The 26,539-nt window shown below is 40.4% G+C and overlaps 1 protein-coding gene across 1 annotated transcript in view; it reads right to left on the reverse strand.

Moving 5' to 3' along the window:
- Nucleotides 1-5,134: 5,134 nt before the first annotated feature.
- The window catches only part of ECT2 (epithelial cell transforming 2), a 30,468-nt gene continuing 9,063 nt past the window's right edge, over nt 5,135-26,539 (reverse strand). Inside the window, exons 8-25 of the mRNA XM_054166165.1 lie at nt 25,720-25,793; nt 25,473-25,603; nt 24,830-24,945; nt 24,576-24,638; nt 23,278-23,500; nt 21,327-21,463; nt 20,428-20,547; nt 18,682-18,750; nt 17,614-17,724; nt 16,543-16,639; nt 15,726-15,807; nt 14,721-14,799; nt 14,424-14,543; nt 13,126-13,264; nt 11,414-11,568; nt 9,160-9,267; nt 7,910-8,056; nt 5,135-6,328 (exon numbers count right to left, since the gene is read on the reverse strand). Coding sequence (XP_054022140.1) covers nt 6,020-6,328; nt 7,910-8,056; nt 9,160-9,267; nt 11,414-11,568; nt 13,126-13,264; nt 14,424-14,543; nt 14,721-14,799; nt 15,726-15,807; nt 16,543-16,639; nt 17,614-17,724; nt 18,682-18,750; nt 20,428-20,547; nt 21,327-21,463; nt 23,278-23,500; nt 24,576-24,638; nt 24,830-24,945; nt 25,473-25,603; nt 25,720-25,793 — 2,280 coding nt within the window. The 3' untranslated portion in view covers nt 5,135-6,019. The remainder of the gene's footprint in view (nt 6,329-7,909; nt 8,057-9,159; nt 9,268-11,413; nt 11,569-13,125; nt 13,265-14,423; nt 14,544-14,720; nt 14,800-15,725; nt 15,808-16,542; nt 16,640-17,613; nt 17,725-18,681; nt 18,751-20,427; nt 20,548-21,326; nt 21,464-23,277; nt 23,501-24,575; nt 24,639-24,829; nt 24,946-25,472; nt 25,604-25,719; nt 25,794-26,539) is intronic.

Below are 26,539 nucleotides of genomic sequence, written 5' to 3' on the forward strand. Positions count from 1 at the left end.
CTTTCAGAGGTTGTAAACATCCATCTCACAGTGGAGTTTTCAGTTCCTATTTCTGAAACAGCAACTATTTTTCTGCAAAATACAGGTCAAGTCGTCTCGTTGAACCTACCACAGATTCACAAACAGCTGCTCTCCAGCAGCTGCAATCTCTCCACCTTTTCTCTTTGAACAAAAACCTATACAAGATTAATCACCTTAGTCCACAGATGCTTTAATGGCTTGCCCACAAATGGCTGTTTATGAATTCTAGGTATAGGTTTGTGAATGGCTGGACTGCCCAAAGCCAGGCTAAGCTACACTAGGAAGTTCATGAGATCTGGGTATCACCAAAAGGAGAGGAGTTCAGCTCCAACCCGTGACCCAAACTTCCAGCTGAGAGCTTCTTCGCTATCTCAGTGGAGATTTTCTAGTCTTCCCAAGCAACCAAGCACACTGTGGCATCCTTCTCACCTTGCCTCAGTGCAAGCTTTTGCCTATGTACTGCCTCCAAACTAGCACCCAATAGCTGTAGTGGTTCCTTAAACACTGCTTGTAGTAGAAACTTCCACACACTGTTCTGTATTTCAACTGGAAACAAAGATAGGTTGGGAACACAGTAGATAATTTAGCTCTAAATATTGAAGAGCATATGTAAACAAACTCCATAGCAGTGAACACACAACACACCTACTCAAAGGGGAAGGGAGGTTGTAGACAGGCGGAGGTTGGTCTCTTCTCCCAGGCAACCAGCAACAGAACAAGAGGACAGAGTCTCAAGCTGGACCAGGGGAGGTTCAGACTGGGTATTAGGAAGAAATTCTTGTCAGAGGGAGTGATTACCCATTGGAATGTGCTGCCTGGGGAGGTGGTGGAGTCACCATCATTGGAGGTGTTCAGGAGGAGACTTGATAGGGTGCTTGGTTGCATGGTTTAGTTGATTAAGTGGGTTGGATAATAGGTTGGACACGATCTTGAAGATCTCTTCCAACCTGCTTTATTCTATTCTAAAGGGCTCTTCTTGGAGCATCAAGATACTCACACTAACAAGAGAGGTGAGCAAACATGCTGCTAGAAAATGACAGTCTCCTGCAAGGTTTGGATCAGAACAGCAAGACAGTCCCATCTAACTCCCACTCAGCAGAAGACCATGATAGCTCTTCTTCAGTTTTAAGAGGGACCAGTTTAGGACAATGGTTAAGAGTAAGGATTCTTGTAGCAATCAGCTCATTGAACTGTTGGGTTTTGTACAGCCTCCAACAAGAGAATATTGGTTTTTAAACAGGGATCATCATTTACCTCCTCTTCAGAGAGTTCCAGTTGTGAATGAAAACAATTCTGTACACTGAATATGGGCTGGCTAACACTTCAGCACAGTGCTGAGTTAAGAGCTGGGTTAGAAAGCTTACAAAGTCCTTTTACTTCCAAAGTTTCTTTCTTACAGAGTTACAGAACAGATCCTATAGTATTACTAATATAGAAATCTCAGCATAGAGAGATCAGACTGACTTCAAGTGAATTCAACTAAACTCTGAAGTGTAAAAAAATTATTCAAGAGATCCAAATTGTATGTATCATGACTGAATCAGACAATTGTTTTGGGGTAGAAAAGACCTTTAAGAGCATCAAGTCCAACTGTTGACCTAACACTGCCATGGCCACTAAGCCATCTCCTGAAATCTCACATCTGCTTACTCTTTTGAACACCTCCAGGGACAGTGACTCCACTTCCCTGGTGACTGAAGCTCATCTGATTATTGTGCAAAACCAGATGACTACATGGTGGCTAGATGGCAAAAGTATTGTTCTTTAAAATTCTGGCTCTGAGAACCAGTCTCATCCCCCAAAACTATGTACTTGTTCTAATGCTACAATGTGTGCACGGGGAATTGGAAATAAGGCGGGGGCAAACCCCTTATTTGTAAAAACTGCTGATTTTCACTTGTTTCTGTCACTCTGGAACACCTCTCTGACTTTAAAAGCTCACTTCCTCCTCTAACCCTCTTCTCTTGCATCCACACTGGTCTGTGACAGCTGTAAAGCTAATCAAAACTCTCCCACTCCATTATCCACTCTGTCAGTAGGAACGCTGAACAGCCCCTTGGGGCCCCCACTCACCCTGAGTACAAGTGGATACTGATAAGATTTGCTGCCCAAAGGGCACAGAGCAACCACTTTTGTATTTGCTCACAAGGTTCCCCTCTACTACCAAACTTGCAATCCTGCTGTGCAAGGCAACACCTCACTAAAACTGGGTCAGAGCATTCCTACTGTTTTCTCCAATATCCAAAACACTTCTTACACTGCTCTAGGTAATTAGATTGCAAACAAGTTGTCTAATTAGCAAATCAGTGCTAATTATCACCCATCAGTTTGTGATTTTAACCCAAAATCTCACTGTTTTCACTCCTCTCTATCACACTGAAAAAAACTTCTGGTCCTCTGACAGCCAACAGCCAAAGAGCAGTTAAGGGTTCCAGTGCAACTCTGAGACACACACCAGTTTGGGACCAAGCCTGCCTTCAATTAACTGCTGCTAAAGTACATCACCTCAGAATGATGTCAGAAAACAGTAGACAGATATTGAATTTTGTCCACTTTAAGTCATCTCATTTAATTACAAAGAGACTGAGCTGCCATTTTCCTCCTACTCCTAAGATTAGATTTGCTGTTTTTAACAGTACATCTCTTTAATACACATAGGGGCAGCTCACGCTGAAACTTGACAGGTCAAGATATTAATGCACTGAGAACACAGGAGGGAGTAAAGTTACACTGGAGGCAGGCAGAGTTCTCATTCTTCCTGGAGAGCTTGCAAGACTGAGCAGAACTTGTCCCTGTATTAGAAGGCAATGAGCACCAAATGAAGAGCAGTAGGACTGAGCACTCTGAACGACCCTTTTCCATTCCTTTAGCAACAAGAGGCCATGACAAGATTAGGCAAGAGACAGCGAGCTCTGGAAGGGCCATTGTCTTTGAGCACCAGTCAACTTGAGAGAGAAGCTAAATACAAATAATTTGGAAATTAAAGGAGGCTGGAAAAATGATGATAGGCTGATAGCACCAGTTCCATGGAGTTACCAGGCTGAAGATGCCCTTCTTCCAAAAACAACAAGAAAGCAACTGGTGCTGATTATTTTTTTTAGCATAGTATTTATTTAATAGTTTTATTATGGAAATGTCAGTGCAGACTTAGCTCAGATGCTTATTTTTTCAAATGATAAGGACAAAAATGTCCCATGGACAGATACATACCAGCTGGGGAAAGAGGGAGAATGGGGAATAGACTAATGGGGGGTGGAAAGTGTGATTCTGCAGCTTCAGGCCTACCATGATGTGTATTCTACCAGGAAGAGCTGTAGAGCTAATCAGAGCACAGTTGAGACTGGAGCCCAACTCAAAACTTTGTGAAAAGACAAACCAGACTCTCAGAAAAGCCCACTTAGCAAAGCCATGAGCAATTTTAAACAGTTTATTTACACCAGATTGGCAAAGAGAGATCTAAAAAACAGTTAATGACACATTCAGAACATCACTAGTTAAATATGAACATGAGACACTGATAGTTAAAAAGAAAGCAGAAGTTGAGAACTCCTGCCGATGCAGACAGTGAAGCCATTAATGAAATGCAGAAATATACATATTTAGATAGCTCCTGAGACAGCACTGCATCATGCTAACTGTTCAGAGATGAAAGAAGTGAACAAACAGTGTTGAAGGAAGACAAACACAGGAGAAAGCCAGGTAAAAGCCTGAGGAGTCCTAGGCCTGAAACTTGACACACCAAAACTGGGCCCTCAAGTTACCTCGTCACACCAATAATGCCATACATTAAATACTTCTTTTTTAACCAAGCATGGGGCAGGTTTGGGGGAGGGGGGCTTGTTTAACAGCCCTGCTAGATGGGAGTACAATTCTTTTTCTCAAAGTTCCACTCCAAAGAAATTCAAAAGAATTCAATTGCTTGCTTTTGGTGGTCAAAGCCAGTCACAGCCTTTCAAACTTGCTGTTCAGATAAACACAGGCAACAGTCCACTGAGTTACAGCGAGGCTGCAGACTACCATAATCACAGAAGCTCAATTCTATTTTCTTTATAAACAACTACATTTATAAAATATCTGGAATAAGCAGCTGTACAACAGGTTAACTGTCATACTTGGAAGGTCAGGTACTTCATAATGCATCTCCACTTAAATCAGCAATTCAGACATGGGAGTGCTTTGCCAGCTGATGAGGTTAGGCAAGCACCGGAGTCATGCAAACTAGCGGTAAGTTATGTGCACATCATTTCAAAACTCTGACAGACTGGTTTCTTGCCTAGAGGGGACAATTCCCACAGAAGAAAATGCTTCCATTATGTTGATGAGAAAATAAGTTTGGGCAAGGCAACACTGTGTCTTAAATGGAGACCGAGTTACTTATTCCACTGATTAGCTGATCTGCGTCAATACAACTAAAACCCCTTGTGATTATCTTAGTGTTTTCTAACGTTGTGCTAATCATTGCTAAGTGCTAATGACTAAGGTACCATTAATGTCAGGAGCAGGTCACTTGAGCAGCCAGCTGCTGTCAGTCACTACAAGCACAGCACTGTATTTCAATTCTGCTTCATATCAAGTGGGTTGTTGAGCGACTTAGCGTATGACTCCTCTTTTCAAAGATGGAGGGAAGACTGACCAAGGAAGGAGAAGAAATACCCTGTTGGGGAAGAAAAGAAACCAAACAAGTCATTTGATCATTCATTAGGCAGTGTCAACAATGCAGTGTCTTTTCACCCCCTTGATAAACTGTATGAAGAATGTAATAGCACACAAGAGATTTCAGATTTGCAGCTTTTGAAATTGATTCTCCATTTCCAGATTCTGAGCAGAGAAGTTAAAACAGCACCAAAGGGGAAGAATGGCCATATTAAATAAAAGCTCTTTCTTTCTTATCAGCCTTGAGAGATTCAGAATGCAACCTGGTTTTGAAGAGCAGCTGTTAACCAAGTGTTCACCTACACCTTGCATCACTTTTTGCCCTAACCATCTCCCTCTAAACTGGAGGCCTGATACATTATAGTACTCTCAGACAGAGCTCCCTGCAGAACCTACGACTTTCTGTATTCTTATCAGCTCTGAGTCCCAAGTTAGAGGCTGAACACGTGCCTTTGGCAACAGGTATCACAAAGATTTGTCAAAGATTGCTTCATCTGTGCCTGAATGGGCATAAACTAGTCAAAAAGCTGCCTCTTCTGGTGCTGGGAGCATAAGCTGCTTCTGGGGCATAAAATTACAGTGGAAGCAGCACCAATACGCAGCACTAGAAGTTAACCTCTTTGGGTCCGCTGAAATTTTATGTTCTTTTTACACTAGACCACATGATACTTTCACAAGCAATCTTCAGTTTGAGCACAGCCAAGCTTTTCAGCATACAAACAGGTCATGGTAGTCTGACAGCTTGCTGCACCTGCATGCTTCAAGAGCCTTTTAAATAGGGCTGTTTTGAGTAGGTAAGTTTATACCACTTCACTATGAAGTCTAATGCCTGTTTATGGCACCTCTTCTCTGTGCAGTCATGGGTACTATTTGAAAACTAAATCCTAAACTCCTCTTCATGTAGCAGCTCTTATTAGACTCCAAAGCATTTTATACAGGATATTTTCTTCTATTTACAGATAGGGCAATAGAAACTGGAGATCATGGGTAAAAGGAGCTGCTCAAGACTTCCCAGCAGCCAAGTTACTCATGGCTCTGGCCAATGAGCTACACTACCACTTTGGACACACACTTGGACAACCAAACAGAGAATTCAATTGTACAGAAATGAGTTAAGGAAAAAAAAAATGCAGGAAGTTAAAAGGGTTTGTTAAAGAATTAACTTAGCACCCAGAACCAGATCACTTGTGATTGTGGACTCCAACCCCATGCGCTGGAACAAATCAAGCAAAAACCCAGCACCACTTAAAACACCTTGTGGATTCTAGTGTTATATAGGTGTAATGCTACCTTAGAGGAATCAAGATTACTTTTTTTTTTTTGCTCACTTCATGCAAGATGGGCATTAACAGCCAGGATTTGATGTACAGAACTTTTCAGCACCAGACTGGTTATCTCCAGCATCATCACAAGTAGTAATAATAACAATAGAGGTAGGACATGACCTGTCCAAGCCATGACCATTTAAGCTTTCCAAGCTGAAAGAGTTTTTTTCTTCTACAGTATTTGAAAGACAAATATTTGTAGAGGCAGGACACAGCACAGGCCGAGGCCTGGAGTTCTGGGAGTTCCAATCAACAGAGTGGGAACGATGAACATTTACAGGACACTGGACAGATCCATTTAGGCTGCAGGTAGAAGATGAACGAGCAATCTACAATTAGGAAGGGGTTCAAGAGTTAGTCCAAACAAGAGAAAAAAATCCATGCATTCAAGCCTTTTAGTATTTTTACTCTGTAGCTTTTCTACACCAAAAAAATCCCCACATAAGCACAGGCCAGGATTTTATTTTATTAAAACACGTCTGAGAAACAGCTTTGATTCTCTCAATGGACTCAAGTAGGAAGCTAAAGCTGCAGGAAACCTCTCTAAGAACTGCATTGGTATCTCAACTTGAGGGGCTGGAAGCCAAACCTCTTTTCACCTCAACTTTATGATGCAACCAAAAAGGCTTTGTACAAGTTCACTGGTGTGTGAGATTGGTAAAAAAATAGCCTACACAGCATCTCACACAACATGTGATCTGCTGCCAAGCTAGAGTTTACTATCTCAGAGGTCCGAGAACTCTGGGAAAGATTTGAAACAGGAAAGTAGTTTTTACCACTCTAAGTTCCTATCATTTTATGGAAAAAGTATTTTTCTGTGAGGTAGACACAAAAGTGCATGACTTGTGTTTTCATGATAAATGAGATACAGTGCTGTATCACAATGAAGACAGAATATTAGAATTTGAAAACAATTGTTGGAGTAATCATGTTTGAAGGAAGAAAATCTCTACAGAGAACTGGGGCATAGCCAGAATCCTAGATTTTATTTCTTCTAAAGCAAGGGAGTCCACTGCAATGCTTCATCCCTTATTAATTCATATTTTCTCCTGCCTATCTCATGTGGGACAGCAGGGCAATATCTGTATATTGTAAAATTTAATGGCCACTCAAAATACTGAATTATCTCTGTATTAAGGTACTGACATTTCAGGCAGTACTACAAAGATACACAGGAAATCCGGTTCTTGGCCTTCTGTCCTATAAACTACAGATTTTGAAGTAGATGTTTACTCAGCATACTGATTTACTCCAACACTAGAATAAAAGCAAAGATGATGAATAGAAGTCCTCCAAATCTAGTCTGCTTTACTAGGAAATTGAGTTTGACCTAACGTAGCAGAAGAAAGCTGCAACAGGCATCCAGGCACAACAGAGGAGTTGCAGTATGTAGAACAACAAATGGTTTTACTAAGTTTTCTTAAACATGTATGAGGAAACAATTCCCCTGCTTTTTACTAACCTCTCAAGCTGCAGCATCTGCATTTATCTGCCTTTCCTTTCCAGTTTCTTTCACAAGGTGTCTGTGCTCTCACTACTTTCACTGGTACTATTCAGGGTTGCACATCACATTTATATTGTCCAAAATCAAAAGCATCAACCAACATAAGACAGCATGGAAGCTTTGCACTCTCTCAGAAGAAAAAAAATATGTTGTTTTTTACCTCTCCAACTCAATTGCAGAAGGCAACTCCCAGCTTTGAGTGCACACAAGCAGATTTCTCTGCATTTCTAGCAAGGAAACCTCCTCATTAAACTCTGGCTCAGAAAATAACATGTCTATCAATGTAGTTAAAAATAACTTTTTCTACTGTGGACCTTGGAAAAGTTAAAATAATCAGCACCAGACATTACAATAACTCTGCTGTTAAGAAGTTCTCTTGCCCGGCCTGCACAGGCAAATCACTCACCGCTAATGATGACGTACTGGTCAGTCGGCTGCCTATGTAACTCTCATTAGCTGAGCTGGGACTTCTTCCTTCTGTTGCACTATGAGACATTAAAGCCCTCCGCAGAGCTCTCTTTGGTGTTTTGGAGAAAGAAAATGCTTTTGTAACCTGTGGAGTTTGACAAGCAGTTAGTCACACACTGACAGAAAAAAATCAGACCGCAATAGTTACAACGGAGGCTGCCATCCAGGCTGTGAACAGCTGTAGGACTCGTATCAAATGTTAATATGCCTTCATCAAGACTGGCCAAACACAGCCCAACATGGTGATCTGACTTTTAAGGTTCTCCATCACCCCTGCTCTTCTCACTCTGTCCAATATGAAGACAAGAGTGTAGGAGGAGGGAAGAGAGCAAAGAATCAGGGAATGGTCAAAATAAGGTCTAGTCAGCCAAGCTTCCTCACATTCCTTGGGTCTGCAAAGTCAGGACCTCGAGCTGCTCTCAACCACACCTTCAGCACCTTCTGCAGCACAGCAGCCTCTACACTTTCCTCTAAGATACATTATTACCCTGAACATGCTAAGCCTGCTGTGAGGTTACTGAAAATGGGGAACAGATTCCTCCTGGCTGCATGACTCTGTCACCCTTTCTCACACACCACACATTTTAGCAGAACCAAAGCCAGTGAGAGCCAACCTGCCAGAGCAGGCAAGCAGCCCTCCTCCTGCCTCCCTGCCAGGTCCTCTTAGCAGAACAGGGCACAGCTAAAGCACACATAAGGAAAACATCCACAGGCAGACACCAGCATTCAGCTTACAGTTCCTTGCCATTTCCAAGTCTATTTTATTACTAGGCACATGTACTGTAAATCCCTCCTACTTTTGAAGTGTTTGAATTAAATAATCACATGCAGCTTTCAAATTCCATTCAATATGCCAGCATCACTTACAGACAATGGTTGGGGGGTTTCTGTAACATTTAAAAGATTTAGAAAATTAAACAGAGTAAGTTCCATAACAGACTCCCAAGTGCCCACATAGTACTTATGACCATAGTGCATAAGACTACAGATACTCCAAAACTACCCAGTCAAAACCTCACACACTCCCTACCTTCTTTCAAGAAGCTCATACTTAAAGAGTTTTAGTTCAGATTAAGTTTTTTCCTGTCACTACTCTAAGTGCTGCAAAACACCTGAAACAGGAACATGAGCACAATTCTCTGACTAAAAGAGGTTCCAATATAAATCACTATCCCTGTAGTATCTTACCTTTTTTGAGGTTTTCTTTATTGCCCTGGATGCTCTGCTTAAAGTACTGTCCATATCTTTAGTATTTACTTCAACGGAATCAGGATCAGCAGTATAAATCAGATTTTCCTATGGACAAAAACAGTCTTAATAACAGTCAAACAAACATCATTCTGCAGTTCATTAGGTCAGATTTAGAGGTTCTAACAGTCATATTCCTCTGCATTTAACTCTTAACATACAGTTAAGGAGCTATTTCCTTTCACACCACATGATTAGATTAACTGCTGGTGCAATCAGTTTATGAAACTACTTTACCAGTGGTTTTACATTTGTTGGGTTTGAGTCAGTTTCAAGCTCAGGGCTGACCAAAGTGAGGGCAATGGTTCTGATGTGTACCTGAGGAGCTTCATAAAGACACACACCTCGATTCACTAACATCTGGAACTCTTCTGAAGTGAAATTTTCATAACTCCAGCTTTCAAGCATTATGATTATGAAAGACTTCAGTCTTTCAGCTTAAGCAGAACAAATTTAGATGTTTAGATTTAGAAATTTACATTTAGATGTTTGGGGGTCTGTTTTCATTTGTGGGTTTGTTTGGGTGTTGGTTTTGTGGGGGTATTCTGTCAGGGTGGGTTTTGTGGGCCTGGTTTTGGTGGGGTTGATTTTTGTTATTTGTTTGATTTTGTTATTGTGGAGGTTTTGCGTTGGTTGGGGGTTTTCTCTGTCGTTTTGTTTATTTGTTTTGGTTAGTTGGGGTTTTTTTGTTGTTGGTTGCTTGCTTGCTTTTTTAAACCAATGCCTCATGCAAAGTAATCTTTGGCCAGCTACTTACAAAACTTGGAGGCAAAGGGGAGCATGGATGGAAGTGGGAAGTTGCTGGGCGTTTTGGGGGGGGTTACTGTGAGGAAAAAAGAATTTAAGAAATCGAGGGGAAAAAACAAAAGGACACCAAATAAGAAGCTCTGTGGCTATTCCCCAGCCCAACAAAGAAGTTAAAGCTTTCACTGCCACCGTGTGGCAAAGCCCGTGCTATCGCAGTCTCATGACCCTACAGAGCTCTTGAAAACCAGGCAAGCATGCTTAAAATGAAGCTCAAATTAACGTTTAAATCAGCAAGAAGAAAAAGTATTATACAGTTGCTACAAAGCAGTAGCTACAGACATTATAACTAATGGGATTCAGCACAATAGGTTACAATTTTTCAGCATAATTGTGAATGTCCTGGGGCAAGAGGGAATGATAAGTGTATTACAGGAAGATTTCATTTCTATTTAAAAAACCCAACATTCCTCCTTCCTTGTGTTACATGTAATGCAAGAGACTGAATATAGGTGATGAACAGATTAAATAAATTAAAACACTTCTGAATCAGACTATTTCCTACCCAGTACCAAAAAAGGAAGGAAAAGCACAGACAAGTTTCTTCTAAGCTCCTAGATGACAAGCCAAATAAAACTAAGATGCTGTTTTGATTACTTTACCTCCCCTGAAACATGCATGTCTTTAAAAATTACAGAGCATCGAATATTGTACAGCAAGAGTACAATTCAGAAGAGAGAACACTCCTAGCTTAAACCCCACTTGTTGCACCTCTATGTACTGCACATTCTCTGCTAATTTGGAGGACCCATATGTAGACATTCCTACATAATTAACACATTAGCTGAACAGCTCTTGCCCTAATCAGAGAGGAGCTGCTCTTCAAATTGGTAGCTTTCTGGCTGTGGGAAACCCACATATTGAATTTCTAACAGTGTGAGGAAGCCATTTGCCTCCTTTATTTGATTGTTTTCCTCATTTCATTACTTTAGGGTTTCTGTCTACAGGAGGAATATGCTTCATGTCTCTCACATTATGGTGGCCATGCAGAAATGGCGTGTAACAAAATTCAACTTCACACAGAGTTAAACTGAAGTGTATAATTCATAATGCTGGGATTGTAAATTGAAGCATAGCTGTGAGAGATGCAAGATGAAGACAACTCTGGTTAGGTCTGTAATACAGAGTTTAAATTATTTATAATTAACTTGTGATGGGGGAAGAGCACAAGTCTTCATTTTAAAGTACTTACTAGTTTCTGCAAAAGCTAACTTCCAGGCTGCTTCCTTTTCTGCCTTTAACCACTCACTTGCAGATGTGCTAGCACAAACGTTTTCTGCTCTACTTCACCTCAAGCATGTCCCCTATTAGCAAGTTCTTTAGTTTCATGCACTTCAAGCCAAAAGGAGAAAAGCACTTCTAGTCAGCAGTGTGGTTCCAGAGTACTTACTGCATCTGCTTTACAAATGGTGTTAGCCACGTGCCGACACAACATCTTCAACCAGTCTTCTTTAGGAGGTTCTTCAGTTATCATCTGGAAACTCAGCAGCTTGTTGTTGAGTTCTGTAGGAGGCCGCACAACTAAGGCAAAGGCTTTATGGCAATCTACAGTTAATAAAAAGAAGAGGTGAGGACTTAAGACAAAGAATAATCATTTTGCACATAGTTCAGGGGGGAAACTTTCAGTTAACCCTATGTCTGCCAGGATTTGGTGCAAAAGTTTTGTCTTTATTTACAAGAGCATTTGAGTTCTGTCCACATCCTCCACCAAGACACTGCAATCAGCTACTCAAGCAACAGTTTATTCACCAAGTAATCTGTGTCATGTAGTTTGTAGACTAGTCAGTCTTTACTAGTAGAGCAGTAAATATCAATTTTGTTCTCTGACTCATGAAAAGTTGGACACATCATTTCTTTATCAAAGGAGGACAAGGAAAACAGTATTTACGCTCCTATGTAAAGCAGGAAAGCAAAGACATCAGTACCATGTATGACATTAATATAGTCAAGTTACAACAGTTTCACTGTTTAAACTTGACAAAAAGAGTGCTGACTTGATAGTAGAAAATTAATCCATTGCTGATACTCCTTTATAGCAGACACAGCTGAAGCATGCTAAACACAGCTGAGAGAAGGAAAAAACCCTAAACAAACAAAGCCATGAAGCGCAGAAACACCAAACACAAATAAACAAAACACCACACAACAACAAAGAACCAAAGCAACCCACTGCCAATTCTGAAAAGCAGCACTGGAAAGGCTGTGCTAGAAAAGGGTGGACACAGAGTAGCTGACCTCATCCAAGATTTGCATACTACAGTTTTAGCAAGTAATAAATGGAATGCTTACAAACGGCTCTCATCACCTAAGTTCCAAAGTAAACTTAAACACTGCACAGTAATTTAAAGAGAATTCTTAAAAGGGAAATACTGAAGTACCAGCTAAAACTGCAGGCAAGCATCACCTTTACCACCTACCCTCACTGCCATGTCCATTTTATGTAGGGTTTCTATGCTCAGGACAACACAAAGCAGAATGAGTATGACATGCATACAAACACCTACAGTGAAATATAAAAACCTGTCTTTCTAGAAACCAGTCTGACTTGACTGCTTTAGAAGTCTCCATCAAGGCTGGAACAGTATTGCAGCCTGAGTTGTGCTGCAGGAATACATAACTCCATTGAAACCCCTACATACTCAGCACAGCAAAGCAACCACAAAAATTAAGCCATTTAAATCTTGCTTTTAAGATGCTAAGCACAGCTTCTCCTGAGCATCACTAATTAAATGAAGATTTGGTTTCACAGCAACACTTGTCTCTGGTCAGTCTAATGCTCTGGACTGAAGTATGTTATTTTTGGTTTTGTTTTGCAAATCCAGAGCTGCCAGTCGTACCACTTTGTGTAACTCACACTGCCACTGGGCTGGCTTATGCTAATGCCGTCCAGCAGCTCTGCCATATTCAGCATCCTGCAGTGATTCTTGAAAAGGCAAAGGTATCAATGCAAGGAATGCTCAAGCTCATACAGAGATTTAGACAGAAACTTATACTAAAATCACACACAACAAATATACCTCAGAATTCTATCCCATAACAGCAGACCCTTAACACCATGAACCAGTTTTCATTTGCTATCACAGAACCTCAAAACACACAGACCTTCTGTTTCTCTGATGTCTAAGACTTTCTTGATCTGGGAGAGAGGCATCAGAACAACATGCTTAAGAGATGCAGGTGGCCTCGTGTGGCCATGTGGACTCTTGAAAGCACTGATAACTTTATGCCGTTTCCTTGCAATCTGCAGTTAAATAAAAGACAAAAGTTAAAGTTGTATTGCCATTGTTGTTTCTTATCTATTCTTTTACCCTCCGGTATACTGGAAGACAGAGGAAGCCTTGATATAGAAGAATACTCTTAAGGATTATTTTGATCTACTTACCACATAAAACTTTTAGCAACTCACTTATCTCACTATTCACTCTCTACAGTTCAAGTGTCCCAGCTGTTACCCATCAATACACTCACTACAAAAAAACTTATATACCAAGAAAAGTAATTTTGTATTCCAGACCTCAATTATATCCTACAGAAAAAGCAAGGTCCTTTTGAAACCTGCACAAGGGAGTCTAGATTTGAACAGAAAAGACATTGTGTAAGTTTATGAACCAGGTGCATTACATGTTTACATAAGGTGTCTTCAGTTGCTTGTATCTTATACAAGAGGTAAGCCAAGGAGATTAAAACAGTTTATTTTCTTTTCCTTCTTTTACAAGGAGAGAGGAAGCCATGTCAACTAGACCTTGAGGAAAAGTTCACTAGTCACAGCAGCCTTTTGTCTGAGTGCTGCTTAAGACAGCACTAATTTTGGATCACTTCAGAGTGAGTCTTCTATGAAGACAATGTTATTTACTGCTGAAGACATTAACAGGTACTTTCATAAAGTGTCCTTCACAACCTCAGTTTCTCCACATAAGTTCCAGTAAGATTACTTTTCTCCTTTAGCTCTTCCTAACATCCTGTCAAAGGCATTAAACCTGTATTATTTTTGTAGCCTAAGCACAGACCCTAGAGGCCCACTGTTTAGTCCCATTAAACATGGCCAAACTTTAAGACAACAAGCATCCTGCTGACCAGGGCTCCAGCACTACTTCATCCATTGGTAGTATTCAAAGTGCTATTCAACTAAGCATTTCTTAACATATTAAGCTGCTTCTAAATTTTTGATCTGTCTGCAAGACAATAAAGACTACATTAACAGCTCTCAGCCAACTAGAAGCAACTGGCTACTTGTGTCAGCTTATACAATAGCTAATGGAAAGGCAGCATCAGCATGTGTTGAGCTTTCCATGACTTAGAATCCTGCTTCCAAGTTTTCAAATTGTACTTGTTTATATTCATATGTAGTGTCAAGCCTGTTATAATTCAGTTCATGAGCTGTACTTATATGGTCATCTTACCTCTAAGCAATCATTGAACAGAAAGAGCGTGACCTGTTCTCCCCTGTCACAAAGGTCATCACTGAGTGCTACGGTTTCCAAACGCTGAACTAAGCTTCGATGAGAGGACAAGAGATTGGCCTAAGTGATAGAAACAAAAAGCCCATTAAGCATTTAACTCAAGGACTGGATTACTGCTTGCTTACAACTTAACACTGGCAATCTGTTTAAACCAGCACCACTGCAATTGAACCTCAGAGACATTTGCAAATGGAACAAAGTAGTGCAGAGATCTGCAGCTTCAGAGAAATTACTTACTGGACATCCATCGACTTCATAGACAACATCAAAGAACTGCCTTTGTGCCTCTGTTTTTCTTTTGTCTTCATTGATGTGCCTGAGGGAAGCACATTATATTTATTCTTTAATACCAAGCAACAGTAAAAGAATGTACTGCATTTAAAATGTACACAAATAATAAAGCTAACCAGAGAGATACAGTGTGCACAGCAGCACTGGAAAATAGAAAATCAAAGTATCCAAACACCACATGCTAAGAATCTTGGAAACTTCAGGCCTAGAGCCACATTCTTGTCATGTCAGCAGCTGACATAATTCAGTAAACATCTAATGCCGCTCCTCTGCCCCACAAGATCAGAACTAGGGGCCAACACAATGCAATTCTTCGCAGCCTGGATTTTATCCTTCCAAGTCAAAACTGCAGCTCACCAAGAAGCAGATGCAAGAATAAATTACAATTTAAAAGTTGCTGCTGTTAAAATCAGACAAACATTTACCCAATTAATATAGGAGGTCTCATTGCTGGAGACATAAGCTACACTTCAAAAGAGGTGAGACTCACAACCTAAACAGCTTCAGCTTTAAGCTAATTAACTTGTGGAATGGTGCCAAGAATAGCTAATGCAGGAGCAGGAGAGAAACTAATCTTCCGCCAGTAGCATGTCCTTACAGTGGCCTATCTCCTCAGAAGCAAAATTTAGAAGACAAAACAGTGTTTCATTGTGGAAGGAATAGATAGAAATAGAGTTGAAACAGAACAGAGGACTTGAAGTTCAGCTTCTTGCTGAAGCAGGGAGTAAGCAGAGGTTTAAGTAAAAATGCTGGGTAACAATGCCACACACCACTTTGAGAGCTCTGGCACAGAATGTCAAAGTGACAACGGTGACCAAACTAGGCTGAAGAACAATAATGTCTAATTACCTGGAGACTAGAGTTATGGCAACAACACAATAGGAGCAGTTTTGGAGGAACAGAGAGATCTAGAGGTGTAACAGTATGTTTCATACAACGAGCATCACTTACGTCATCACTTCCTTCAAGGATTCGATAGCTCTCTCCAGCGTTATTTTATCTGGGTTCTCTTCTGCTGTATGCTTCTTAATATCTACAATTGAAAAATAAGAAAACCCCACATATATTACAAGTGCCTAAAAACAAATAAGAAAAATTCAGCTTTAGATTTTTGAGTCAGAGGAGATGATTTTAACAACAAACAGAAAACCCAAACCAACATAAACCACAGCTATCCTGGAATCCAGATAGCCTTGATTAAGTGGGGAAGAAGGCTGAGCAGCAAGTGTCCATGCATCTCATTAAGGAAAAAAAAAAAACCACAAACACACCTACAAGACAAAACCAAGCCCTCAAACTAGTCAAAATTTGCAACAAAAGCACATGCTGGTTTTGTTGTAGCACTGAGAGAAGCTTAGAAATCTTTTCCTAAGCAAAGAATGGCAGTGTAAGGGTTTTATTATTAGAATCATTATTACAGCAAGTAGCTGATACCAGGTGGAACACCTGAAGCTGTAAGCCTTGTCAATACAAATTACTCTCTAGTTTATGCTAGCTGCATGTGAAGCTCAATTATATTTGCATTTGAAGAGATGAAACTGTTGTCAGAGCAAATTATTTCTCTACTTGAGTCCTATGTAGCAATACATGAACAAGTGAAATTTAGCCAGAAGTATGTTTCTTCTGTAACTGCCATTGAGCATGATTAACTCCCAGGATCAGGTTTGCTTTGTGTGAGAAAAATTGTTGCTAATTATGGCAAAAAGCAAGCATTATCTTGGTTTTAACCCCTTCACAGGCAAACTATTAAAAACCATCACTGGATTACCATTTAGCAGTAGAGCAACACTAGGCAGCCTTTGAACAGGACGGATAAGGAGTTCAGCTAAGCTTTGGCGACCACATTCAGGTTTAGCTTGGTTTATCTGGGGAAAAAGAGGAGAAAGGAATTTCTTTTGGGTTTGTTTTTTTTTTTAACTACACAAAATACTATCAATCACAGGAGAAAAAAAAGCCTTCCTTGAAACTAGCATTGCAGTACAAGCTTGAGAACCATTCACCATAGTCAGTCATTAACAGATCATGTTAAAAACCACATTCTGTACAGTATTTATCACATGATTTATATTGTCAGAATGTCTTGTTTTAAACTGTCCATATTATCAACTCCTCAGTCCTTGTTTCAGATGCTAATGGGGCATAGGACAGGGGATGGCCTGTTCTCTTACTCATTTCCTCATCTTTTAGATATCAATACTTGGATATAATTACTGGTACCTCAGAAAAAAAATTAGCTGAAATCTGTCAGACTGATAGCTCCACTATTTGAGAGACACTTTTTGGTTATAGAAGAGTTAGAGCTATGATCTAAAGAGCTCAAGTGTCTTAACACTCATCTTCAAATAACGCTTTCTTTGAAGATCATCCTCCTGTTAGATCTCCACTGTTATGTTGCTATTCGTTAGTCACAAGAATGTTGAGAGATTCGACCTCCCTGGGACTTCACAGCTGCTGAAAGCCAGTTAAAAGCCATTTCAGAAATACAAGTCTTTGAAACACAGGGAGAGGGACCAATAAAGAGCAGCAGCTCTAGCTATCTTTATAGAAAAAAGAAGATATGTATTTGGGAGAAAGTAATGAGAAAGCACTTTTTCCAGCAAAACCTACATGGAATCAAGCTATCTTGAAAGCTGTATAATAGAGGAGGAACTTAGACCTCTTATGAGAGAGTCTTACGAGGAGCTGGAAGGATTGAAGTTCAAATCCTTCCTATTTCTGTCTCACCATGAGATGTTCACATTCCTCCAAGCTTCCAAAATTCCACACGCTTCTGTCTACTGCATTAAGTAGTTTACTTGGTAATGGCCTCCATGTTTGATTTAGTTCTGCAGACACTTACCTTTAGGAAGGCATGAAACCTTGGCTTCTGTTTTTCACATCTAGTAATAGTCTCCTTGCTCATTTCGAAGAAATTCACAAATGGAGGGTATGTTTTCAACAAGTCCTTTGACTGAAAGAAACAACTGTTACAGCTCTGCTTTACATATTATATAGCATTGTACATATGTTCCTATGCCCTGAGCCATACAAAGCTGCTCAAAGGCACATTTCAGTGAAGAATAACAAAAAAATGTGTTGTAAAGCCAGGCGTGTTCACAGAACAAATTAAGACATTTTTGCATGCCAGATGCCCAAGATTCAGTGCTGCTGATTAAATGCAGACTGCTCTCGGAAACCTCGAGTACATGTGACAATCTTAGAAGCTGCTGAGCAGCTAGAGTACAAGGCAGATTGTCACCTAGCAGGAGGCTTTTGGTGAGAATTTTGGAAGTTTCAGGCAGGCTACTGCAACCACCTTTAAAAGACATTAAATCATAAGCAGCAACATCTTACTTCGACTGAAAACTTTTCAATGCCAAACACTATTTGCTTGGAAATGCTCACGTCAGCAAAAGATACACTGCAGATTGCTTATGTTAAAATGCATTGCAGCCCCAGACCCAGTTCTCCTGTTCTGCACATTCTGTACTTGGGAAAACAAGCAGTTCTTGTTCACTCACACTTTTCAACTCTTGCAGGGAAAACACAAGAAGTTCCCATGAATGGCTACTTTCTTAATTATTAATCAAAAGTAGCAGATAGCTAAGGTTACTGGAAGAACCCCTTTCACTGTCAGAGTAAAAGGCACCTCTGTGGTGTTGCAAATTAGTTCTCAAACTGTATCTCTTCAGATTTTTACCCCCTCACACAAGAGGACAGACACAAACTTGACACTGATTACCTACCCAAAATGCACCTAACATGTCCAAGCAGAAAGTCCAATCATACAAGTTTTCATTCTTTCTCACTCAGTAGCGCTTTGCTTGTGTTTGCTAGCTCTGACAAACTGATTGTTTATAAGGTAAGACAAGAGCTCATAATAGCTATTTTTAAATGCATTTTTAAAAAAAAGGAAACAGTAACTTACATATTTAAGAATGATATCACCAATACTTTTGCTTTCAGTCCAATTAATCATAAGATCTTCCAAGTCTTCCTAGAATACATGCAGAACAGGGAGGAAGAAAATAAGATGAATGAACTTCAAAATGCTGTAAGATGGGATCAAGAGTCTGCTGAGCAGACATAATTAGCTTTGTGCTTCCATGCTGACAAAACAGGCAATCCTAAAAGCTGTACATTTTCACATTAAACCCCTTCATCCTGCTGGGAGTTGAAAGCAAGAGACCTCCAACTTACTGAATATGTAGTTTTGAATCAATGCAAGCAGAGCTCAGCAGTGTAACAGCAATAGCACTCTGCAACAAGGTGATACTGCTGTGTCTACCACACCACAGAACACAACCCAAATGGCTATTAAAAAAAGTATACACAAAAGAGGGGTGAACCAATTCCAATTAGGAGCGTAAAACTAACACAAGACTCTAAGATCCATAAGAGAGGATTGAAATAGAACTAGCATAGCTTTTCCTCATTTGCTGCTCTAGGGCATCCAGGAAAGTGAGACCAAGCTGTTAAGCCTGTGTCAGCTTCATAAGGATCAAGCTTATTCACTGTCAGCTAGTAACAGGGACAGGAGGGCACAAGATTCACCTTAGGCAAAAAAGATTCACCGTTAATATTGGTTTGTTGCTGCCACTTGTCTTATTACACCAAAGATGAAGAAAAACACAAGCATTGCATCTAAGAAGCTTCATCTACACTGCATGCTGCAGATGAATCCTACTTGACACATGGCTGCACATACTCTACTTTCATCTCAGTGGGCACATATCAATACCTATTGTGATTAACTAGACTAGATCCCAACAGCTGGGAAAAAAAATAAAACCAACAATAAAACAAACCCACTGAATTACAGGCAGTCTGCAAATCCCTCTATTTTATAAGCCTACTGCGAAACAGATGGGAACAGACACATTATTTGAAGGAGATTTTATGACCTTCACATTTGAGGAAGACTTGCATTGCAGTCTATTGTGAGACCCAGAGGCAGCTTCAGAGAGCCCCTGCAATCCACATCAAAACAGAAAATAAGGTGAGCCTCAAGAAAACAATTTCATACAGAATTCAATCAGCTCTTCTTAGGCCTCAGTACCAGGTCAACTGCTTCAGAGGTTGAAGTGCAAGCCAGTTTTATGAGCTGGTTGTTTCTGACAATTGGTTCAAAGCCATTTGAGGAAGGATTAGTTTTTCATACTGAATGATAGAAGTCTCACCAAAAGCCCAGGAAAACAACAAATTTTTGTTTGGTTGGTGGGTGTTTGGGGGGTTCTTTGCGGGGGACGGGGGTTGTTGTTTGTTTGGTTTTGGTTTTCTAATTCCCTAAGTTTATCCTATGCTTCCAAGAGTCCTCACTTACTGCTTTAATAGAAACATGTAAGTACAAAGCACTTGTCAGAACTAGACTACATTTGATTCCCTTTTGACTAGTTTTGTAGCTCAGTTACAGAAAACCCCCTACAGTAAGAGGTATTCAAATGGGAAAGGAGAAGCCAGCTCACAAAGAGCAGTATTAGTTGTGTGCACAATGCTCACACTTCAGATATTTGTAAGCGTACTTCTGTTGCACATACCGTTCAACCTATTGGGTGATGTGCAAATCCGCACCAGAATGAACCTACACCTAGCCAGCAGATAAAACTTGAAGCATTCAGAAAGCAGTCAAAGTCTGTATCAAAGCTTCCCCTGCAAGGGAGAACTAGCATCTTACCTTGATTTTGGTATGGACATCAAGAATATCTGGAATGCTGCCAAATATGGTCTTAATCTCTTCCTGTGCAAGGATTGGTCCTCCAAGTTGTCCTTCCTTCTCCAGTGGAACTTGAAATAACTGATGAATTAAGCAAAAAAGTTAATGCTCTCCAATGCACAACAGGGTGTTAAGAAAGTTATGAAAGCAACAGTGTTTCTCTTCCAGATGAGACTTTGCTGCAGACAATCTTGAGATGCTCCCATTTCCAAAGCGTGGGTTAGGGAGGAGTGGTTTTAAAGATACAAAGACAGAGTTTGATACATCACTACAGCATTACTCCCTTTCATCTTCTTTTCTACTCACACACATCTTAGCTCATTCTTTAAGCAGATAATCAGCTGCAACGGAAAGAAACTCTTCAGAAATTAAGCCCTTCCTGTAAGCTGTTTGCTGTTCTATTCTCAGAATAACAAAGCAGCCCACATCAAACCATCTCTTCCCCTGCCATCTCTATTCACCAATATCTTACAAATCACAATCACAAAGATCCTATTTTTCCCAAAGCTTGGAATTTCTATAGAAACTACAATTCCACTGCAGATTTCAGACTATAAGTTGTATTTTCCAGCCTTTATTATTAACAGATACTAAGCATTTTTATGTCAATAAAATTACAGGAGACTGTTTACACTCTTTTTATGAGCTTTTGATGCACTCAAGCCCTCAAAAGCCTGCAGATCACAGTCTGAAAATAATCATTGATGCAAACATGAGATATTGAAGATGAGGCTCAACAGGGCTCTGGGCAACCTGATCTACTGCAGGGGAAGTCGGACTAGATGACCTTTGAAGGTCCCTTCCAATCCACACCATTCTGTGATTCTATAGCTTATTACAGCTGACCTGCACTTGCTTACCTGAATGATCGTTGTTAGAATATCAACGTAGTTACTCTCTGTCTGATACAATTCCTTTGCAACTTGCCATCTTGCAGACTGCTTTACTGGAAGAGGAGTTGAGTTTTTGGAAGGTCTTGCACAAGATTTTGGTGTTTCTGACAGAGATATTCCCAAAAGAAAACAGAGCTTTATTACAACAGAGCCCCTAATAAGCTCAGCATCAAAGACAGAAATAAACCTTCAGAATTTTCAAGAGTTTAGGGTGTTATTTTTTTCTTAAAAGGCCATTCTGCAGGTTATTGGATAGCTATCAGAGTTCTTTCTACAAAAAGGCTTTATTACACCCTAATTATAGAACAAATTAGACTGAAACCAGTAAGCCATTTAGGGGCAGGTCAATGACTCAGCCCTGTTGTGTTTACTAGGAAGTAAGGATTAGGTGCTGAGCATTATTCATACCTAATGTACCAAAATACATTCACTTTGCCACATAAACAATTATCTTTCAGCTGCTTGCCATCCTTGCAGTGGGTATGAAGCTCATTAGAAATCAGTCCTTGAACACTTAAACTCCTCTGGGCAGCAGGGGAAAGTCACAAGTCCTTTCTCTTAAAACTAAAGCCAAATTGGACCTGGAGCAGCCCATTACTTTTACATACATGCTCATGTATTAGATCTCAGAAACCTGTAGGTGCTCATTCTGATGTCAAAGCTCATTACTATCACAGTTGCTATGAAATAAGTACCTCATCTGCTGTGTTCAAAATAGCACTTGATCTGAAACTGTCTGCTGATGGTGGAAGAAAATTCTGTACCAGGGGTTGCAACAGCTCTGCCATGATCCAAGAAAGCTGATCTATTCCTCCCAAACTGTCACTTTCAGATTGTGCTTTGAGATGTTATTTGACTTCTCTAGAGGGGCCTTTTTAAAGCAGTAGTAACTCCAGATTCCTCCTCTGTGGAACAGAACTGGGGCCTTTTCCTAATTCATTTTACAAAAACCTGGATAAGCTTTTGCCTCACCCAAAATTCTGCAGTTTCCTCTTTTCCACAAGAGCCATGTACAGAGATGCTAAAAGCTCTTTGCCAATTAACTCATCAAAACCAGCTGGTGATTTATATTCTTGTGAAGTTTTAGACATGACAGTTTGCTGGCACAAATCGTGTTACCTCAACAGAGCATTTCAAAGAGCCAGGAGTGGGCTTTGCAGGAATTTTCCCTTTAATTTCCTTAGAAAAGAATCTTTGTTCTCCTTTCTCCAAGAATCCTACTGAAGAGGTTTTTAGATTATTTACTGTTAACCTCATTGCTTATTTGCTGCAGATTTTCAGCAAAGTACTTGAAGCATTTTGGAGCAACATTTTACTGTACTTCATATTAACTCTGTATCTTTTCCTTGGGATATGGTCAAGAGAGCAGAGCAGTCTTACACTCATTTGACAAAACTGTGGTGGTTTAGCCTGGGGAAACAGCAGCTGAGGGGAGATCTCACTCTCTGCAATGCCCTGAAAGGAGGCTGTAGCAAGGTGGGGTCAATCCTTTTTCCCAAGCAACAGATGTTGGGATGAGAAAGTGACCTGAAGTTGTGCCAAGGAAGGACTGAATATTAGGAAAAATTTCCTCACTGACAAGGGCTGGAAGAGGCAGCCCAGGGATGTAGTGGAGAGATTTAAAAAGATATGCAGATGGTGCTGAAGGCCAAGGTTTTAGTGGTGAACTGGCAGTGCTGGGTTAACTGCTGGCGTTCATGACCTTGAACTAAAACAATTCTGATTCTCTAATATGAATATGCTTACTGCAGTGACAGGAGGCAGCCTGGCCTCTGTCTGAACTCTTCACTCCAATTCTTTCTGCACACTTAGGAAGTCTCCAGCAAAACTTGCAAGACTTCCACACCACAACTGTTACCACTCCTATTGCAGAGAGCTCTTAAACATTGCGAGCGCGTCTGAAGGGTTTCAGCTCTACCTCCACTGGCAGTGCTCGACTCTGGAGTGTTAGAGATATCCAGCAAGGAGCCGATAGAAAGCGAATGTTCCGCTGAAGGGCGTTTGCGAGGAGGAAACGGCGACATGTCTGTTTCTCTGGTCAGCTGCGCAAGAGTCTCTTTCAAACGGCGTCTTTTGCGATTGCTGTTTGGAGTGCTCAGAGAAAGCAGTGACACAGACTTCTTGAGGCCAGGACTGTCTGACTGCAGTAAAACAAAGTTTAGTTTAGTGTTTTCACCCACTGTGTCCAGCTCAAGTGAGCGCAAAGGCAAGTTAATTGTGGAGATCAGCACACAATACAGTTCCTCTTAGGGAAGCCAAGAGGAAGTGAGCAAAGCCTCTTATTTTTTAAACTGGAAGCCCTGCTAATATTTTGTTGCACTAAAAGTAAGTACAACCTTTTGGAAGCAGAGCCTCTTATTTATTTTTTAAACTGAAAGCCACATTAGTGTTCTGTTGGACTGAAAGTAAGGAGCCAGGAGGGCCAATGGCATCCTGGCCTGCATCAGGAATAGTATGGCCAGCAGGAGCAGGGAGGTCATTCTGCCCCTGTACACTGCACTGGTTAGGCCACACCTCAAGTACTGTGTCCAGTTCTGGGGCCCCCAGTTTAGGAAGGATGTTGACGTGCTGGAGCGTGTCCAGAGAAGGGCAACAAAGTTGGTGAGGGGCTTGGAACACAAGCCCTATGAGGAGAGACTGAGGGAGCTGGGGTTGCTTAGCCTGGAGGAGACTAAGGGGTGACCTTATTGCTCTCTACAACTGCCTTCAGGGAGGTTGTAGACAGGCAGAGGTTTGATTCTTCTCCCAGGCAACCAGTACCAGAACAAGAGGACACAGTCTCAGGCTGCACCAGGGGAGGTTTAGGCTGGAGGTTAGGACGAAGTTTTACACAGAGAGAGTGATTGCCCATTGGAATGGGCTGCCCGAGGAGGTGGTGGAGTCACCACCATTGGAGGTGTTTAGGAGGAGACTTGATAGGGTGCTTGGTTGCATGGCTTAGTTGATTAGGTGGTGTTGGGTGATAGGTTGGACATGATGATCTTGAAGGTCTGTTCCAACCTGGTTTATTCTATTCTATTTTAAGTTCAACCTTTTAGAAGCAGAAATGTAGTGGTTGTCTTTTTTCCAAATCGGTATTCTATGTATAAAATTTATAATGGATGATCTGGAATTTAAGTGCTGCTTTAAAATATTTGATCTCTAGCCCCAAACACACTGCTGTGCATGCTGATTTTAACCCCCAAACATATGCTGTGTCAGGAGAGTTCAACATACCTTCTCAAATAAATACATGGACTCTCCGGCTCTGGCATCCATTTGAATGCTTCCCCAGAACCACTACAGGAAAAAAGAAAATGCACATGAAGAACATGTTGCAGAGCTTTACCCACAATTAAAATTATTCAAAGAGTACATGTAACAGTAAGGTAGTTTGCATCCTAAATGCAAACATTTGGCTTATCCCAAAATACATCTCACATACCACGTATTATATATCAAGATTATTTCAAGAATTGGTTAGCACTCACCTCTTGCTTTACAACATAGAGTTTTTTTAAAGGTTCAAATGGAAGATCTTTCACTGTATTTTCTTCAACCACTAAGTGTGTACATCTTTCATCACCAACTGGTAAATAATGTCCTCCTAGATTAAAAATAGGGCAAATTAGCAAGACTGAAGAATAACGATAGATAACAGTAGCTCATTTGACAGTTCTGCAGCATCTATCTCTAAGAGTAGAGCCAAACATGAGATTAACTCCATCTGTGAGCTGACCAGATGCTGGGCTAACAATTCCAAGTCTTTTACCTATGATGGTTTATATCAAAGTTGCAAACATTGTAAAATGTTAATTATGTAAAGATAAAACACAGAAAGCTGATTATGAAAACTGAAGGAGAACATATATACTATGGAGCAACTTTGTCAGGATGTCTTCAAGCATCTTATTTTTTTAATTGCCTGGTTTCAAACAGCCTAGGAAGTGTGAAGTCTTCAAGAGCTACCAGAAGTTGTGCTTACACTGGTATCTAAAAAATCAATTTATAGCTGTAAGTTGAAGAGTCTTCATTAATACTTCAGGATTTATGATCCAGCATTTCAACTTCATCTATAAATTTATCAGCCATAAACCCCCTTCTTTCTTTAAGTCAGGTTTCATAAACAATAACCTTGCATTTCTGTCATTTCTTCCATGTTAGCTTTCTCATCATCAGAGAATCCAAGGAAACTTAGCATGCAGTCCTGGAATGGAGGAATCTTGAACTGATTCCTGAAGTCAACATTAGCTGCACAGAAATCACTGCAAGAAAACAAAAGAAAAATTTCACAACAATGTCACTATCAGGACTATTTAAACAGCTTACCACACAAGTGAACAGGGTGCAAGGTTAAGGCTGAAAGAAAAGAAATACCTACATTTCATTCCTTTTCTCCCAAGCCTTATAAATCCATTCAGGTTTCACAATAGGCTTACCAAGACTTACAGCAACCTATGGAAAGACAAAAAGCACAAAGTTCTACCAAGAAAGTATTTCCATTTGGCTTTCCCACACCAAGAAAAATGTCTATCTTTGCTTTTACTTTTAGACACTACAAAAAGTTAACGTAGTAATTCTTCACTGACTAGTAGAACTGATCAATAGCTATTTTAACACCTACTCAAAAGTACACCATCTTCTTAGTCTCATCACTCAAAAAAAACACATAGAAGCAAAGCTCTGTTTCAGTGGAATACAGAATCCTCCTCCTGCTTTTGCAACTTACGAAGACAAACATTCCAGCCTGATTTTACCAAAGAGAAATCAACTATTCCGAAGATAACTTCTACGATAAAGTTTTCCTACTTTTTCCCCTTTGGGTAGGCAGAAAAGTGTTTGAACAGAGTTAGAAAGTAGGTCTTCTCTTCCAAATGGAAGATTAGAAAGACAGACTAGGAAAAAAGCAACAGCCTGCTAACAATTCAAACGGGGGAGTCAAGGCACATAGGCATTGCTACGTCAAGTTCCACTGTACAAAAGCCTGTAGAACTCCTACTTGTGTCAACTGGACATACATGTCCTGAAAGACTCCTTTTTGGTGTTGTCAAAAAAAATCCCACCCCTAACAAATATTTACACATAAAGGAAGATTTGAAAGTTCACACAAAACAAGTTAAAAATCATTTTTAAAAAAGAAGATGCAGGCAAATTGAGTACTAAAGCTTCTTCAAGTTACCTTGAAGTTTGTTTGGACAGAC

This window comes from Dryobates pubescens, chromosome 13 (genome assembly GCF_014839835.1).
Source record: "Dryobates pubescens isolate bDryPub1 chromosome 13, bDryPub1.pri, whole genome shotgun sequence".
In the NCBI taxonomy this organism is placed as follows: Eukaryota; Metazoa; Chordata; class Aves; order Piciformes; family Picidae; genus Dryobates; species Dryobates pubescens.